General features: G+C 35.9%; 2 protein-coding genes across 11 annotated transcripts; both read left to right on the forward strand.

Annotated features, from left to right (window-relative positions):
• Nucleotides 1-574: 574 nt before the first annotated feature.
• On the forward strand, nt 575-4,138 carry LOC113697195 (OVARIAN TUMOR DOMAIN-containing deubiquitinating enzyme 3). Of its 3 annotated transcripts, none has more exons than XM_072054264.1 (8): nt 575-862; nt 1,018-1,177; nt 1,530-1,623; nt 1,821-1,884; nt 2,203-2,308; nt 2,389-2,474; nt 3,293-3,346; nt 3,917-4,138. In XM_072054264.1, exons 1-7 carry the CDS (start codon nt 841-843, stop codon nt 3,343-3,345), a joined length of 585 nt encoding a protein of 194 aa, XP_071910365.1. In that variant the 5' UTR covers nt 575-840; the 3' UTR covers nt 3,346; nt 3,917-4,138. The 3 variants fall into 3 exon arrangements, with proteins under 3 accessions (XP_071910365.1, XP_027072503.1, XP_027072505.1); XM_027216702.2 differs by having other exon boundaries at nt 580-862; nt 2,420-2,474; XM_027216704.2 differs by having other exon boundaries at nt 582-862; nt 1,530-1,617; nt 2,420-2,474.
• A 246-nt stretch (nt 4,139-4,384) lies between these two features.
• LOC113697194 (ataxin-3 homolog) lies at nt 4,385-14,265 on the forward strand. Of its 8 annotated transcripts, XM_072054262.1 has the most exons (8): nt 5,463-6,011; nt 8,964-10,929; nt 11,980-12,035; nt 12,204-13,007; nt 13,132-13,213; nt 13,284-13,368; nt 13,482-13,565; nt 13,952-14,265. In XM_072054262.1, exons 1-2 carry the CDS (start codon nt 5,772-5,774, stop codon nt 9,552-9,554), a joined length of 831 nt encoding a protein of 276 aa, XP_071910363.1. In that variant the 5' UTR covers nt 5,463-5,771; the 3' UTR covers nt 9,555-10,929; nt 11,980-12,035; nt 12,204-13,007; nt 13,132-13,213; nt 13,284-13,368; nt 13,482-13,565; nt 13,952-14,265. The 8 variants fall into 8 exon arrangements, with proteins under 8 accessions (XP_071910361.1, XP_071910363.1, XP_071910360.1 ...); XM_072054260.1 differs by adding an exon at nt 4,385-4,510 and having other exon boundaries at nt 5,742-6,011; nt 12,204-13,368; XM_072054259.1 differs by having other exon boundaries at nt 12,204-13,213.
• The last annotated feature ends 605 nt before the right edge of the window (nt 14,266-14,870 follow it).

Consider the following 14,870-nt stretch of genomic DNA (forward strand, 5'->3'; position numbering starts at 1 on the left):
TTAACAAGGGATAATTTCAGAAATCATTCCTAAGGTTTTAACAATTGCGGTCAACTTCCATAAGGTTTTGAAAAATTCCCCTTCCGTTCCTTGATGCTATGAAAATACTACGATAGTTTTCACAAACTCTATCAAATTTAAGTGAAAATGAGTTTAAAATAGAAAAATAAAAATTCTTTTTTGGTAATACTTCTTTATTTTAAAACTCTAATGTCATCTAATCTAATACTAACTACTTCATCCTCAATTTTTCTAACTAGATTTATTAATCGATTTACAAAAAGTCGACCAACCATTTAGGGAGGCATTTATTAAAATAAGTATCTTCAAAATTTACTTAACCCAAAAAATATGTTCAAAGTACCAAAAAAGAATGCTTTCAAAACATTGCTTAAATTTTCCTACAAAAAAAATTAACTTGAAATTTTCACACAATGGATAATAGTTTAGTACACTTTTTAGCATTTTATTTGTTTGACATATTAGAAAGGGGAAATATTGGATATTCATTGATTTTTTTTTTTTGGGCTTATATCATCAGTTGTTACTAATACATACTTTTTTAGTAGAGGTTTTCAGAATTTTTCAAATCTTAAAAAGAAGTGATTGCAATTATTAGAAACCTCAAGAGAGGCTGCTGAAATTAGGCCTATTAATAAATTTGATGGGTATGACTCTGAATCAAAACTGTTGATAAATACTGTCTAGCGTTTAGGCGTCTTCTTGCAGTTACCGCTGCAGTATAAGCCTGGCATATCCACTAGAAGAGCTAGTAGCAGACCCCAATATCGACCAGTTGGCTCCTTCTCTTTTCCTTGGTGGTTTCTCCCAGTACTGGTCATGGCGAAAAGCCGCTCTAATGGTAATTTTATGCCTTTTCTTTCCTCGAGGGAGATTAGTTAGTCTTGTTTATGCAGTGTACAGTTAATGGGCTGAATCATGAAATAGTAATTGGAAACACTCTCTGTCTTTACCTAAACGCTAGTAATTGACTATGCGTTTTTGTGTTTTTGACAGAGGCAATTCTGGTACTTCTAAGACATGGACTCGCCGAGTTTGAGCTCACGTCTTCTCCGGTTCCTTCAGTTACCGGTTACCGGCCTCACAAATCACCACTTGCCTCTATTTCTGTCCCTGCCACCTCCCATCGATTCTTCGCAAGAATAGGACCTTCATTGTACTACTAACTCACTTTCCCTTTATTTTTTTCCCGGCTGTCTTTTACTATTCCTTCCTTTTCTTGTTCATTTTTTCCCAATTATTTTCTAATCATTTGTTCCTTAGCGAACTGTTTTTTAACTGTAAAAGTTTCTTGTGTTGGACTTATTTAAAGAAAAAACAATAAAAGAAACGTTATTTAATCGAATTCTTAACCTTTTACTCTACCTCAGAGCATATAAACGACTTAATTGACGAGTTTTCTGGTATTATTTAGCGTATATATATATATAGACACACACATACACGCATGTATATGTATTTTTCACAACTATCTGCGGAATATGATGTATATATTCACCGTTGAGTAGCGGTGGAGGGTCTCCAGCACTGAAGAAAGTTGAGCGTTACTCAGTTCAGAAAGTCACTGGTGATGGACGCTGTCTGTTTCGTGCACTGGTATCAGTAAATTCCCCTACATTCCATTAGTTGAACTAGTACTTCCCCTTTCCCGTTATGCTGTCTTTGTCATTTTTTGACATTTTTATTCCTTTGATTGATGTTAATTGTGATAACTTCTTCTTCGTTTATAAGTGGTCAACTGCTCGTCTGCAATAGTACTTCGTTTTTGGTTTAACTTCTTTTATATGATTTTGGAACAGGTAAAAGGAATGGCTTTCAACAAAGGTATAGCACTTAGCCCCCGTGAGGAGAAAGAAAATGCTGGTAGGTCTGGATGGATGTTGGGAAGAATTCAGATGTTATACCCATGTTATACTCATGTTGCTGCTTCAGTACACTGCCATCCTTCACAAGCAGCATAGAAAAGAAAGAATCCAGTTTTTGTATAATTTTCTTTTCTTCTTCCGATTATTTGATTTCATCCCAGACTTGTGAAACACTCTAGTCTGCCTCGAGCATATAATACTATGACTAATATCTGCAGATTAGGTTCCTTACTCATCTAAAGAATTTTATGTTCACCTTATCTAAATCTCATTAACTACATGCCAATATTTGGATTGGTGGCTGTGCTTGTAACAGATGAATTGCGGATGGCTGTCAAGGAGGTAATTTGTGATAATGATAAAGAACGCCTTCATTACGAAGAAGCGTTGATTGCAATTACTGTTGAGGAGTCTTTGAAGCGGTGAGGCCTTTGGTTTGTTAATGCATGTGCACTTGTTCTTCTGTTTTAGGCGCATCAATTGATTCTTTTCTTCTAATGAGGTTGGGAGACCCCATTTACTGCCTTTCTCAGTTATTGCCAACGAATTGGAAGATTGGATTTTTGGGGAGGAGAGTCAGAGCTGCTGGTTAGTATGTAAACTCTTACTTGTCCTCAAAAGGGTAGTTTTCATTAATCTGTTTTCAACTGGCTTACCATTGGTCAGCATGCTTTTGTAGTCTTAACTTCCCGTTATTAACTGGTAGAGCCAATAGCAAATTGTGAATTTTGATGTCTCCAACATAAGCAAGAGTTTGTTATTGGGGCCTGGTGGTTTCTTCTGCAATGCAGAGCTTAGAAATCTTAGTCATGATCACCTGAACGGTTGATCATTTTTTGTCTTGATCATCTGAATGGTTGATCCAGTCATTTATGCAATAAGCAGATAGTTTCAATCTATCACTTAAAAACAAACTCCTCAATGGACAATTTCAACACTGTCCAGTCAATTTGATTACTTTACGCCGTAAAAAATTTCTTCAAATTATATATATATTGATGAAGTTCAACTTAGTAGTTTTTGTTTAAGTTCAACTAAGTAGGACAAATGGGTTGCCTAGAAGGACAAAAGACCTCAGCATTGAAAAGAGGATCACGACCGAAGCCGTCAAAGGAAAAACTCTTGTACAATTTTCACATTGCATTTTACCCTGCAGTTAAAATCAAATTGTGAAGTAAAAGAAGGTGGTTGTTGCCCCGTGCTTTTAGGAATAGGAGGATTCTTTTTCTTTTTCTATCTTTCTTTTTTGGGAGAATAATGTGATCTATGTTCTTTTTTATTTATGTCTATTTTTTCTGCACAGTGTATTTCAACTATCCTATCAAACTCACAATGCAGCACTTGAGTTTTAAACCTCACATTTGTTCAGCTCTGCTTACCAGTTAAATGACGTTACTCTATGGTAGGTGTTGTCAAAGCTGTGTTGCCAGCCAATTGTTGTCTACATACCAGAACATGAGGTACTTTTCCTCCTGTTTAATTTCCAATCACTTTCCTCTGAGCTTCATAAAGGTTGTTAACTTAAATTCTTCCCTATGCCTGTTAAGTGTGATTCCCTTCTTCCGTGTCCAGTAGGTGTTTAATGAGGTTTTGTTTTCCATACGTGCTTCAGTCGCATAACTACTTGACATAGCATGCATGTTAATTGAGATAAGTAATCATGGATCTAGAGCAAAGGTGGTGATGAGAAGCAGACTCAAGATTTCGAAAGGATATCTGCTTCGTATGGCAATAATTCATCACCTCATCTTGCCTAGGGATACTTACTGTCCAGTAGAAAAGAATCAAAGATATTTTACCAGTAATTAAGGTTTCCTGATGATCTATCTTGACTGAACGGCCCATTTTTGCTCTTGATGATCACCAGTTGGACAAATGGTATGGCTTAATGGAAAGGTTACCTTATAAGAAGTTCGACTTGTGTAATATGTCATTCATGTTTAGAATGGTTTTTTTTTTTTTAAGCTTTTTCGTGTTCAATTTTAAGTCCTAAAAAGCTCATATCGTCCGTTGAAAAAAAAAAAATGCAGCATGGTGGACGGGGCTATGGTTTCATTCCAATTGCAGAGTATGGAGCTCAGTTTTATAAAGATTCAAGAAAAAAAGAACCTCGGAAAGTTGTGAGGCTTCTGTACAGTGGTAAGAACCATTACGATCTACTTGTTTGAGATCGTGTTTAGCAGTGACGCAGCAATGCATATTTTGTACCCGAGGGAAAAGAAATGCAACACTTAAGCTGGCCTTTCAAGTTTCTTGATGACGCCTTCTCTCTCTCTCAAGGCAGGAATATATGATATCTGCTTCTTTTGCGTCTAATCACGGCTATAATAAGGCCAGCCAAAAGTGCCACACGGTACAGACAAAATTTTTAGTGCAGACAAAATTTTGTTTGGATATGGTATTATTTACAAAATAGAATTAATTGTATCATGAATAGATTTTTTAATTTTTTTAATTATTTTTAACTACTTTTTTAATTCTACATATATCCCATCATAAAAAGTACTATTAATTCAATTTTTTTTTTTAATAATCTCTTGTCCAAACATAACTCAAATGTAACTTTTCACCCTAGGAAAAGATTGAAGATTCATGACAATGTTTTGCAATGCGACTCTGTGAAGGTATGCATAATTCTTTGGTATCTATACAATATATAAGTTTTTAGCAATGGTAGTTGGTGTAAACATTCTTTGTCATCTTTTAAACTTCTAATTTTACTCATAAAAATTAATTTTTACCTTAATCACCTAATCACATCTTGTCAATCTAACTACTCATAACCACCCTAATTATTGTAACTACCAAATTACTACGATCATATAATAGAAAGTTCTTTCATGAAAATTTTTATATAAATTTTTTATATGTAGCAAACAAAATTTCTACAAAATTGATTCATTTTAATTATTTCCAAATTACATACACATTGGGTGTGCCCTTAACACTAGTGCTTATCATTAAGCTGATGCAGCATTAAAAAAAAAAAAAAAAAACTCATGCAGTGCAGATAAAATAAGTATTATAGCACCTAAAAAAATATAAGACAAATAAATATAAATGGGATGAATAAGTACAGCAATAGTTTATATGAGTTTCTTCTCGCATCTCTTGTGTTTTTCTATTTGTAATACTGAGTTGGAATTGTAATTCAAATCATTTGTGAATTGATTTGTTGCTTATATCATTATCAAGGGGTTCCATATAATCTTATAAAAATATAAAAAAAATAATTATAGTGTAATTGATATTTTGGATGCTAAAATTACACTATAGTATGATTGGACGTTAGGATCTGTTTGGATGGCATATTATTTGTAAAAATTTATTTATTTATATCATCAACAAATTCACACCAAAATCAAGAAAGTGCTACAGTAATTTTTTTAAAAAAATTATTTCAAATAATCTACTATCTGAATACATTGATAATTATAGTGTTTAAATAGGAGATTATTTAAAATAATTAATGTAACACTTTTTATCATGTGATATATGTGAGGTTAAAAATGTGACTGAAAAGATAAAATATTTGTGATATAAATAAATAATTTTTGGCCAAATAATGGCCATCCAAACACACTTTATAATCCACCCCCTCGCTCGATCGTCCTAAAAAGATGAAAATCAAAAGAGAGAGAAGAAGGAGAAAGAGAGACAGAGAGAGAAACTTACTCCCCACTCAAAGAAACTGAACATAACTCTCGACATCAATCAAGTTTATCATACCCGCAGAGAAGGAGACCGAGACGGAGACAGGAAAGAGAAGAAAAAGAAGAGAAACTTTTAGCACTATCATATTTGCGTATTAGGTTTTCTTGCTTTCTTAACTTAATTGATTGATTCTTGATACAGAAAGAGAGAGGCAAAGAGGTTTGCAAGAGAATGGAAGGAGCCAGTAATGGAGGGATGTTGTATCATGAAGTACAAGAGTCGAAGCTGTGCGCGATGCATTGCGTGAATACAGTGTTGCAGGGCCCATTCTTCTCGGAATTCGATTTGGCGGCCCTTGCTTCCGATCTCGACCGCCGGGAGCGTCAGATGATGCTGCAAGCCGGCGGTGATTTCCTCCCCGACCCCGACGAGTCCCACAACGTCTCCCTCGACGGCGATTTTAGCATACAGGTTTGCCTTCAACATTTGTCCATTGAAAGGAACACTTACTATGTCTCTCACTAGATTCTGTAAGGACAAAATCTTTTTAAGTTTCTTTGAAGGAGAAATTTGGCTTATTCGTGAATTTTTAGTGCTGAAATACTTCCATGGGATTGCTTTTCACGGCATTGCGGATTCCAGTAGTTGGGCCCAAGATGTTCTTGGAGAGCTGATGGTTGTAGGATTGGGCTTGAATAATTAAGGCGAGATTTTGTTGTGCATATATGAATTTTTGGGTTGCTTTCTGGTTTTAATTGACTTCTTTTTTTCTTCTTTTTCTGTTGTTTATGAAGTTGAAGATTTAAATGTACTTCTTAATTTCTGCTTTAATGTTTTAATTCAACTTATTGAAGACTCTGTTAAGAATGCATGTCTTTCGTTTCATTGGTAACATATGATCAATGCACTTAAAGATTCAATTTTTGGTTCCAAAATTAACTGTTGTGCTGCCAAACAAGCCTTGACTACTAGCCAAAGCACATAGGGTGTAGGTCCTAGAAACAAGTGCTTCCTTGTTTTGTGCTCTTATCCTGTATTGGTTCTTTGTTTTTCTCTGAAATTTCCAGAGACAATTGAGTAAGGTTCAGGTAGATAACATTTGCTACAGAGGAAGGTGTACATTGAACATGGCTCATGGTTTCCCTTTTATTGCTTATTGTTTAAATGCAAAAGAGAGTTGATCATCCAAGATAGGATTTTTAGAAGTTGATATGATGTGAAATGTGTGACTGCAGCGAAATGTTTATATTTTTTCAAGCTTACGGCGCCTCATACATTGACTAGCATTGAATGTTTATGAGTTTGTAAACTATTATCTAAGAAACTTTCCTGGGATGCAACACAAAAATGAAAAATTGTCACACATTTGTTTACGAATAAATGATTCAGATGGAAAATGCTTTATTGGATTGTATGTCACAACATGCAGAATGAAATTATATTGTGTTTATATGTAATTGCCGTTAAAACTTTAAGTAGTCAGCTGATAGTTTCACATAGCATGATATTTACTGCCTCAATCTGAAAAATGAATGTTTCATCTTTTGTGTCTAAACGCTAAGGGGTGAATGCTATGGTAGTCACACAGTTAATGGCTGTCATATTTCCTATGCGATGAAAGAACTTGTCATGTTACACAGATCAACTATATACTGTCTATCCTAGTGTAAAAATGCTTTTGATGAGCATATGTAGGTATTTGAGAATACGAGTGTTGAAAGTTCGTATCGTACGTGTAGCAGGAAGCTAAACACAATAGTGTAAGAATCTTTTGTATGCAGTGTAAAGAATATTTTATATTATTACAGGTGTGTTAGATGGACCCATATAGTATATAAGAATCTTCCATGCAAATGATTAAGCTTGAGGATTCATAACATTTGGTTTTTGATTGGATTTTTTGGATTTATGTTTACCTTACTGGGTTTTGATTTCTACATTGCTCCTTGTCCATTTGTATTAGCACGGGCACAATATGTGCTAACTGAAAAAATGATATGAAGTGATGTCATTTAATTGTGATTGTGATATACTTGTATCAGCTACTGAACAGAGTAAAATATGCACAATCATTTTTATTGGAAAACCGAGAATAAGAATTTATAATGAACTTAGTTCAAAAATGGAAAGTAATTCAATCAGTTTTTGATATCTGGAATGAGTTGCATAGGAATTTTTGTTGATGGAGCTGATAGAGGATTGTCAGCTCTAAGTGAGAGAGAAAATGTTTCATTTCAAAGGAGAAATTGAATAAGTTAAAGTAGTCCCATGATAACTTTGGCAGGCTTTTCTGGAACCAAGACTCAGGTAATGGAATTTGGTCTTCAAGCTGCTCCCCCTCCCCTTTAGGAGGGTGGCTTCCTTTCCATAAGCTGTAGATGTAGATATCATCTAAGTTGCTACTGCAAGTTAATGGTATTGAATGATCCTCCGTTCACATTTAATTGAGACTCTAGATTACATGTAATGCTCTGAAGTTGGAGAACTTGATAGATAAGACACTGATATCATCACATCTCTCTTGTGTTTAACTATCAAGGGAATTACTTTTCTTTGCCTCCAAAGCATCATTTTGGCCTGATGTCAGTCATCCTTAGGATGTAGTTTAGTTGTGTTTGGTTTTGGATGGTCCTGCACGTGAAACATGTGTGTTCAGTGTTTAGGAAAACATGGAGGACCTTACTCGTGTCATTCACTGGATACCTGAAATAATGTTAGTATTTTGGCCAGAAACCCTAAGTGGGTAAAATCCGTCATTTGGTGTTATTGTGGTTGAAAAGTACGACCTGTTTGACACTGTTATTAGTCCTTTTTGTTTCTTGCTTTTATGTCTCAGATTTTGACTTCCTGTAGCTTTAGTCTTTGTTGATGAATATCTTGCAGTTGCATTTTATATGTTTTGCTTCTAACATTATTCCCGGTTTTTCTGATCCTTACGATTTGCCTTTCCTGGTTTGCCCAGTATCATTGATTAATGGGTAATGCGTGATCAACGCCATACTAGTAAATTTGGTCTTTGTTAGCTTTTGCTTACTCTAGCCGGTGTTGGAAATCATTTCCTCCTATAGGCTGGGCTTTAATGCATGAAAAAGCGTTATTCAGAGAAATGTGTACATGCCATTTAACTTGTTTGGGGCTCTGTTTACTGGTTGCCATTCACATTCAGCTATTTCTCTTCTCCTTGTAGAACTATATACAATGTATATATGTAATGCTCTCATCACGGAAGTGTATTTTGGTCAGTACATTGTTCTCTCTCTTCCATAATCTGAAAATATATCTGATCCATCCTGAAATTTATTCTGTCAATGCACTAACCATTTTTCTGGGTTATTCTTTCTTTTCCCCCTTAGTTTCTCCTCTCTTTGTTTGTTGAAGAGGTGGTTAGCTTCTTTCTTGATCTAATAGAGTTTATGCTTGCAGGTCCTGGAAAAGGCTTTGGAGGTATGGGATTTGCAAGTTATACCTCTTAACAGTCCTGTTGCTGAACCTGCACAAATTGACCCAGAGCTTGAAAATGCGTTTATCTGTCATTTACAAAATCATTGGTTCTGTATCAGGAAAGTAAATGGAGAATGGTATAACTTTGATAGTCTTTATGCAGCACCTGAGCACCTATCCAAGTTTTACCTTTCTGCCTATCTGATTTCTCTGAGGGGTTCAGGTTGGAGCATTTTCCTCGTAAGAGGTAATTTTCCAAAGGAGTGCCCTATAGCATCCTCTGAATCTTCTAATGGGTACGGGCAGTGGTTGTCCCCTGAAGATGCTGAGAGAATTACAAAGTCTTGCAACTCTACACAGAGGACGGCTCCTGGAAGTAGTCAAATTCGGCAATTTTCTGATTCTTATATGCAGTATGGTGGTGGAGGGTTGTCGTTGGATGAAGATGATGAAGATTTCAAAGCTGCAATAGCTGCCAGCTTGACGGATTCTGCAACGGCAGTTAAAGACATTCCGGCTGATGTGTTAGCCGATGAAAATAAGAAAAGTGGTGAAGAGAATATTAGAGAGTGAATAATTGACGACAATGAATGTTGGGGATGGAATTTGCGAAAGATCTGATGTCTGGTGGGTTGAAATTCACTACTCAGCTTCAGGCGCATAAATTCTGTGGTATGCATCACTGTTTCTTGTTGGGGTATTGGAAACAGGAGCGGTTTTGGAACTCAGATACAATGGCTGATGATTTTTCGATGATAATGGCGAGATCTTACTGAACAGTTTGTAGAATTCTAGATACTGTGGAATTTGCATGTTGATATTGCTAAGACCTTGTCTCGCTTATAAAGTTTAGGACTGCTAAAATTAGTGGAAAAGGAAATAAAGCAAAGAACAAATGCCCGAGAATCATCCATCCAAAAATTGTTAAAATCCGGTGTCTGCAGTCCGGTGGCCTTTTGCCCGAAATGGGCTCTGCGTATGATTTTGGTTTCGGATTTTCTGAATGTGCGAACTCACAAGGAGATGCCTGTTCAAGTGAACAGGTTTACTGAACTGCTCAGGAACAAATTTATGCCCGGTGAAACAAAAACATGGTGTACTATCACATTGTAAATGCAGATTTATACCGAGAAAGACTCCAGTACTCAACACATTGTAATAGAAGGAAAAAATTTTATTAGTTTGCAGAAGTTGTTATACTAATAGAAATGCATGGAATTCGCAACCCGAACTAGTGGGATTAAAAATTTTTAGTGTAATAAAAAACTCTTTTTCAACATAAGTAGATAACGTCCCAACAGAATTCAGCCAAAACTTTCGTCGTCCTCTCACGTGCCCGGCACGTGGATTAGAAGCATTCAGTCCTTCGCGCCTTGCGCGTTAGCTTCCCACCTGGCCTCGCTGCCAGTATCCCATGTGCTACTGCTGCATTCTCTCTTCCCGCTGCTTCTCTTTGCAGCTGCTCTCTCTCTCTTTCTTCTGTCATTCTTTTTCCTCTTTTCTCTTTCTCTTCTTTCCACAACAATATGTTGCTCTGTCACTTATCCGCGTGCTCTCCAAACTGGTACAAAGCTTTGTTGCGGTGTGGTATTCCGTTCTGCCAATTCTAGGACTTCTGGTACAAAGCTCATTCTACACCAAACCACATTGTCTCCCTCACCTCTATAAGCTCCTTCTACACCTAACATCACAAGTTCTCCTTCTCCCATCAGCTCTGGGATTCTAGGACTTCGAATCCCACCGCAAGATCCTCGCCGTCATCGGCATTTGCCCTTCCTCCCTAGATCTCAGCCCCCTCGCCCTTCATCTCCTCATACTCTCTTCGTTCTCTCTTCCTCTGCCACTATATCGTCTCCCTGTCCTCTATCAACTCGTCCTACACCCACCATCACAAGTTTCCCTTCTCCCACCAGCCCTGAGATTCCTCCTCCGCCTCTCTCAATTTCAGGTTCATCGTTGCCCTTCCCAGGATCTCCACTCCCTCGCCTTCATTTTTATTTTTAAATTTTTGCTCCTCTTTTTTTTTTGTTTTTGCAGGTGAAATATCAATATCAAGCAGTATTTCGATATTATTGGTTTTTTTTATTTCACTGTCTATATGCGAAGATGTCTTTGCTTTTTTGTGATGTTGTATCTTGAAATTCTAGGGCTTAATAGCTGGTCATTTAGTGGTTTTTTGGTATCTTGGCTGGTTGTATTTTTTTTTTATTTTTCAAGGGATTTTTCTTTTCTCTTCTCTTCTTGTTTCTCTGCATCTAAATATGCCTTTGTTTTTTTGTGATGTTTTGGTTTGGTGTTTCAAAATATCTTCAAATTCTAGGGTATGAAGAACTGGTGATTTAGTGATTTTCCCCCTTGGCTGGTTGTATTTTTTGCTTATTCAGAGGATTTTTTTGAAAAACTGGTGGTTTGGTGTTTCTTTTCCACCCCTTTTGCTTCAAGTTTATTCCTCTTCTTCGTTTGCAAGGGACTATGAGTCTGAGTGTTGATAAACATTTTAGTTTCCCTTACGTTATAACTCTGCATGTGTGGTTTTTTTTTTTTTAATTTTATTGGGGCTGTACTAGCCATTTCTGAAAGTATGACACAACGTGCTAATATTTTGGCTTCAATTGGATTTCTGTTATTCGCATGCCTGTGAGTTCATTGTAAGAAGATTTTGTTTGAGTCGATATCCTCTGCTCGTGATATTGCATATTTGAATAAGAAAGTAGGGTGTCTTCATTAGGGTGCTCCTGTTAAATTACAACTTAGAATCTTTCATGGGTCCGTATATGATCTATCAATGATGAAAACAGCATTGCCTGTGGCATGAGCCATAGAGTATGTACAAATTGCAAGTTTGTTGTCTCTAATAGTGATCACATTCAAATAGTTGAATGCTGGGTAGTTAGAAAGTCTTTTTAATAATGCTGTGCAATTGCACTACTAAGACTATGGAAGTTTATGTACTCTTTAAGTATGCGCCTTCAAAATGCTTAACGTGACCTATTTTCAGGATTAACAAAGATATGACCCACGAAACCTGAAGCCCTCAGAAGTCATTTAATTGAGGTTGGTTTTGTTTCATTTTCTTCTCTTTTTTTAAATCTTAGTTCTTTTTTGGACCTTCCTTTCCCTACCTGTAAAGTATCTCAAGTTTTATTTGCTTTTTGGATGGATGCATGCTTAAGTTGTCACTTAGGATTCAGTCCAATGGAGTTGTTTCAACTCTTTTTGCAGACTGATATGCATGTTAGAGACAAAATACTATTGTTGTTTGACTCTTGGCAAGTGGCCCTGGAGGAAAATATTCCCAGTATTACTGGGGGTATGAGGACTTAAGGATAAGTCAAATTTTGCATTACAGCTGACTGTTTGCTTAGGAATCTATGGGCTTATATGTTGGTTTATAAAGCTTCTATTATTGCTTGATTCCATTAGCCTTTGAATGCTTTTATTATCTGAATTTTATTTTGGTGATAGCTATTTTATATGCTGAATTGTGTTGCTTCAGTTTTGTCATATTTCCTTCAGAATTTTTTCTAATACACCCTCAACTCAAAAATAATAGAATTTATTAAAGATAAACTGGATTTGTGGGATAACAATTTATTAAATTAAGAAAGAGCAAGTTGTATAGTTTATGTATAAAGGACAATTAAAAAAAATAAAAATGAGAAAACAATGTAAGCATGATGTTACATTGTAGACTATAGCAGGCCTTGAAGGCACTCTAATGAAGCTGACAAATGACTTCTTTTCAGCAATACCGCATTAATTGCATAATGTTCTATGAATGCTGTTTATTGCCTAACTTGGCATAAGCCACTTTGCAGCCACGTTGATTATTACATGTTATCTGTGATTCTGCATGTATTAGTGTTCGAGTGTGGGCTTTCCCAAGTGTTCATTAGATACTGCTCCTATATTTACACTGCCTATGATGCATCCAACACCATGACATCAACAGCCTGGTTATGGAATGCCAAGTAATTCCTCTACTAGGCTTGATGCAGCCATGGCTGCAGAAATGGAAAATTTAAGGTTAATATTACCTTTGAAATTTTTACACAATATTCCTAAATCTTGTGTTCTATATCTGATACGTTTTACTTTATCTTTTTTGGTTAGCTTATAGTTTGACTTTGGATTATTTTTGTGGTTATAGTTTGTCAAGCATAGAGTCTATGTGCGATGTTCTGGATCTCTTAGCTGACATGCTTCAAGTTGTCAATCCAAGTGATTGCTCGGTAGAAACTCTTGATTCTGTTCATGGTTCCAAAATTTTCTAAAAATTTCCTCACATTTACTTCTCTGTAGCCTGTAAAAGATGAAGTTATAGTTATCTTGTTGAGCAATGTCATTCCAACTAGAAGAAATTGATGCAGATGTTGACTATTACAGGGTCTCTCTCTCTCTCTCTCTCTCTCTCTCTCTCTCTCTCTCTACATTTCAATGGATCACTTGTTTATACATTGCTTTGATACTAAAAGTTCAAGCATGCTTGTTGGTATGCAGGTTAGATCGTGTCGTACTGAAAATATAGGAGAAATATTTGCCTTGAAGAAATTAAGGAAGTCAGATATGCTCAGGCAGGGACAGGTGAGACCTTGCTAATTTAAAACACAGTAAACATATTTGGTTGTTTTCCTTCTAGATTTTATGGTATCTACCTCATAATTGCAGCTGGGTTAATATTAGGAGTTATTAAGATTTTAAGAGCCACGTTCATGACTCTTAATTGTGAAAGAAAATTATCCAAACATAAATGCAAAAGCCAAGGTTATAAGAAGAGAATAGTAGTTACAAAATTGATATAGTAATAGGGAAAATTTATGTATTTGATTGGCCAAATGAAAATTCTGAATGCAATAGCTATATGCATGGAAGAAGGGAAAAAGATGATAAAATTCTTGACTTCCATATTCTAAAAATGTATACCAAGCATGAGTACCTGTGTCCTTGCTAATTTTTTCACTCCATTCCAGGTTGAGCATGTTCGCTTTGAGAGGAATTTGCTTGTAGAGGTTGACAGTCAGTGTATAGTGAAACTTTTTTATTCTTTCCAAGATTCAAATTTTTTGTACCTTATCATGGAATATTTAGCTGGTGTGGACATCATGACCTTGCTGATGAGAGAGGATATTCTTTCTGAAGATGTTGCCAGATTCTACATTGCTGAAAGTATTCTTGTTATACATTCGATTCATTAACATAATTATGTACATAGGTACCAATACATGTGATTGCAGTGAACTACCTTGTGTATTGGAGAGTATTCCTTCTCTCCAATTTCATACTACCTTGTGTATTGGAGAGTGTAGCGTCTCTTTTTGAATATGTGGGTACACATGACTATTCCTCAAATCAATTTTGAAACAAATACTTGGACTGCATAGGTAGTGCCCTTTCCTCAGACTTCAAGTGCCAAACTGTCTATATGTTAACTGTTTAAGGTCTGATGGCGTCCAAATTAAGTGGAATTTTTCTTAATTACTTGTGAGTTTTATAGCATGACTTGATGTATCATGCCCAGTAGCTTCACCATAATTGAAGTCCTTTTCTACTTTTTGCTTAATTTGGTATTACAAAGGTATTATTGATGCTACAATGAGTTGAAAATATTTTGATGCTCATATTTAAACTCTGGAGTTACGGATTTGTGTTGAATATCTTAACGTAGTTGAGACATGCTTGAAAATGAACTTATTTTTGGTCTTATTTAGATTTCTGTGCATAATACACGTCTGCAATTTGATATTTACTTGAAACACTAATTCGTTTGGGGATATAAAACGAAACAACCTAATATTTGATAAAAATGGTCATCTGACGCTTTCCGGCTTTGGCTTGTGTAAGCCCCTGCATAACAAATATTCTTCAATCCTTTTGGAAGATGAGGACTTC

The sequence above is a fragment of the Coffea arabica genome, chromosome 6e (genome assembly GCF_036785885.1).
Source record: "Coffea arabica cultivar ET-39 chromosome 6e, Coffea Arabica ET-39 HiFi, whole genome shotgun sequence".
NCBI lineage: Eukaryota > Viridiplantae > Streptophyta > Magnoliopsida > Gentianales > Rubiaceae > Coffea > Coffea arabica.

Coding starts and splice junctions, on each gene's coding strand:
- LOC113697195 (XM_027216702.2), top strand. CDS start 841: ATGGCGAAAAGCCGCTCTAATG. Junction 1,885..2,202: donor TGAGGAGAAAGAAAATGCTG/GTAGGTCTGGAT, acceptor TGCTTGTAACAG/ATGAATTGCGGATGGCTGTC. Junction 2,309..2,419: donor GTTGAGGAGTCTTTGAAGCG/GTGAGGCCTTTG, acceptor TGCCTTTCTCAG/TTATTGCCAACGAATTGGAA.
- LOC113697194 (XM_072054260.1), top strand. CDS start 5,772: ATGGAAGGAGCCAGTAATGGAGGGATGTTGTATCATGAAGTACAAGAG. Junction 6,012..8,963: donor ACGGCGATTTTAGCATACAG/GTTTGCCTTCAA, acceptor TTATGCTTGCAG/GTCCTGGAAAAGGCTTTGGA.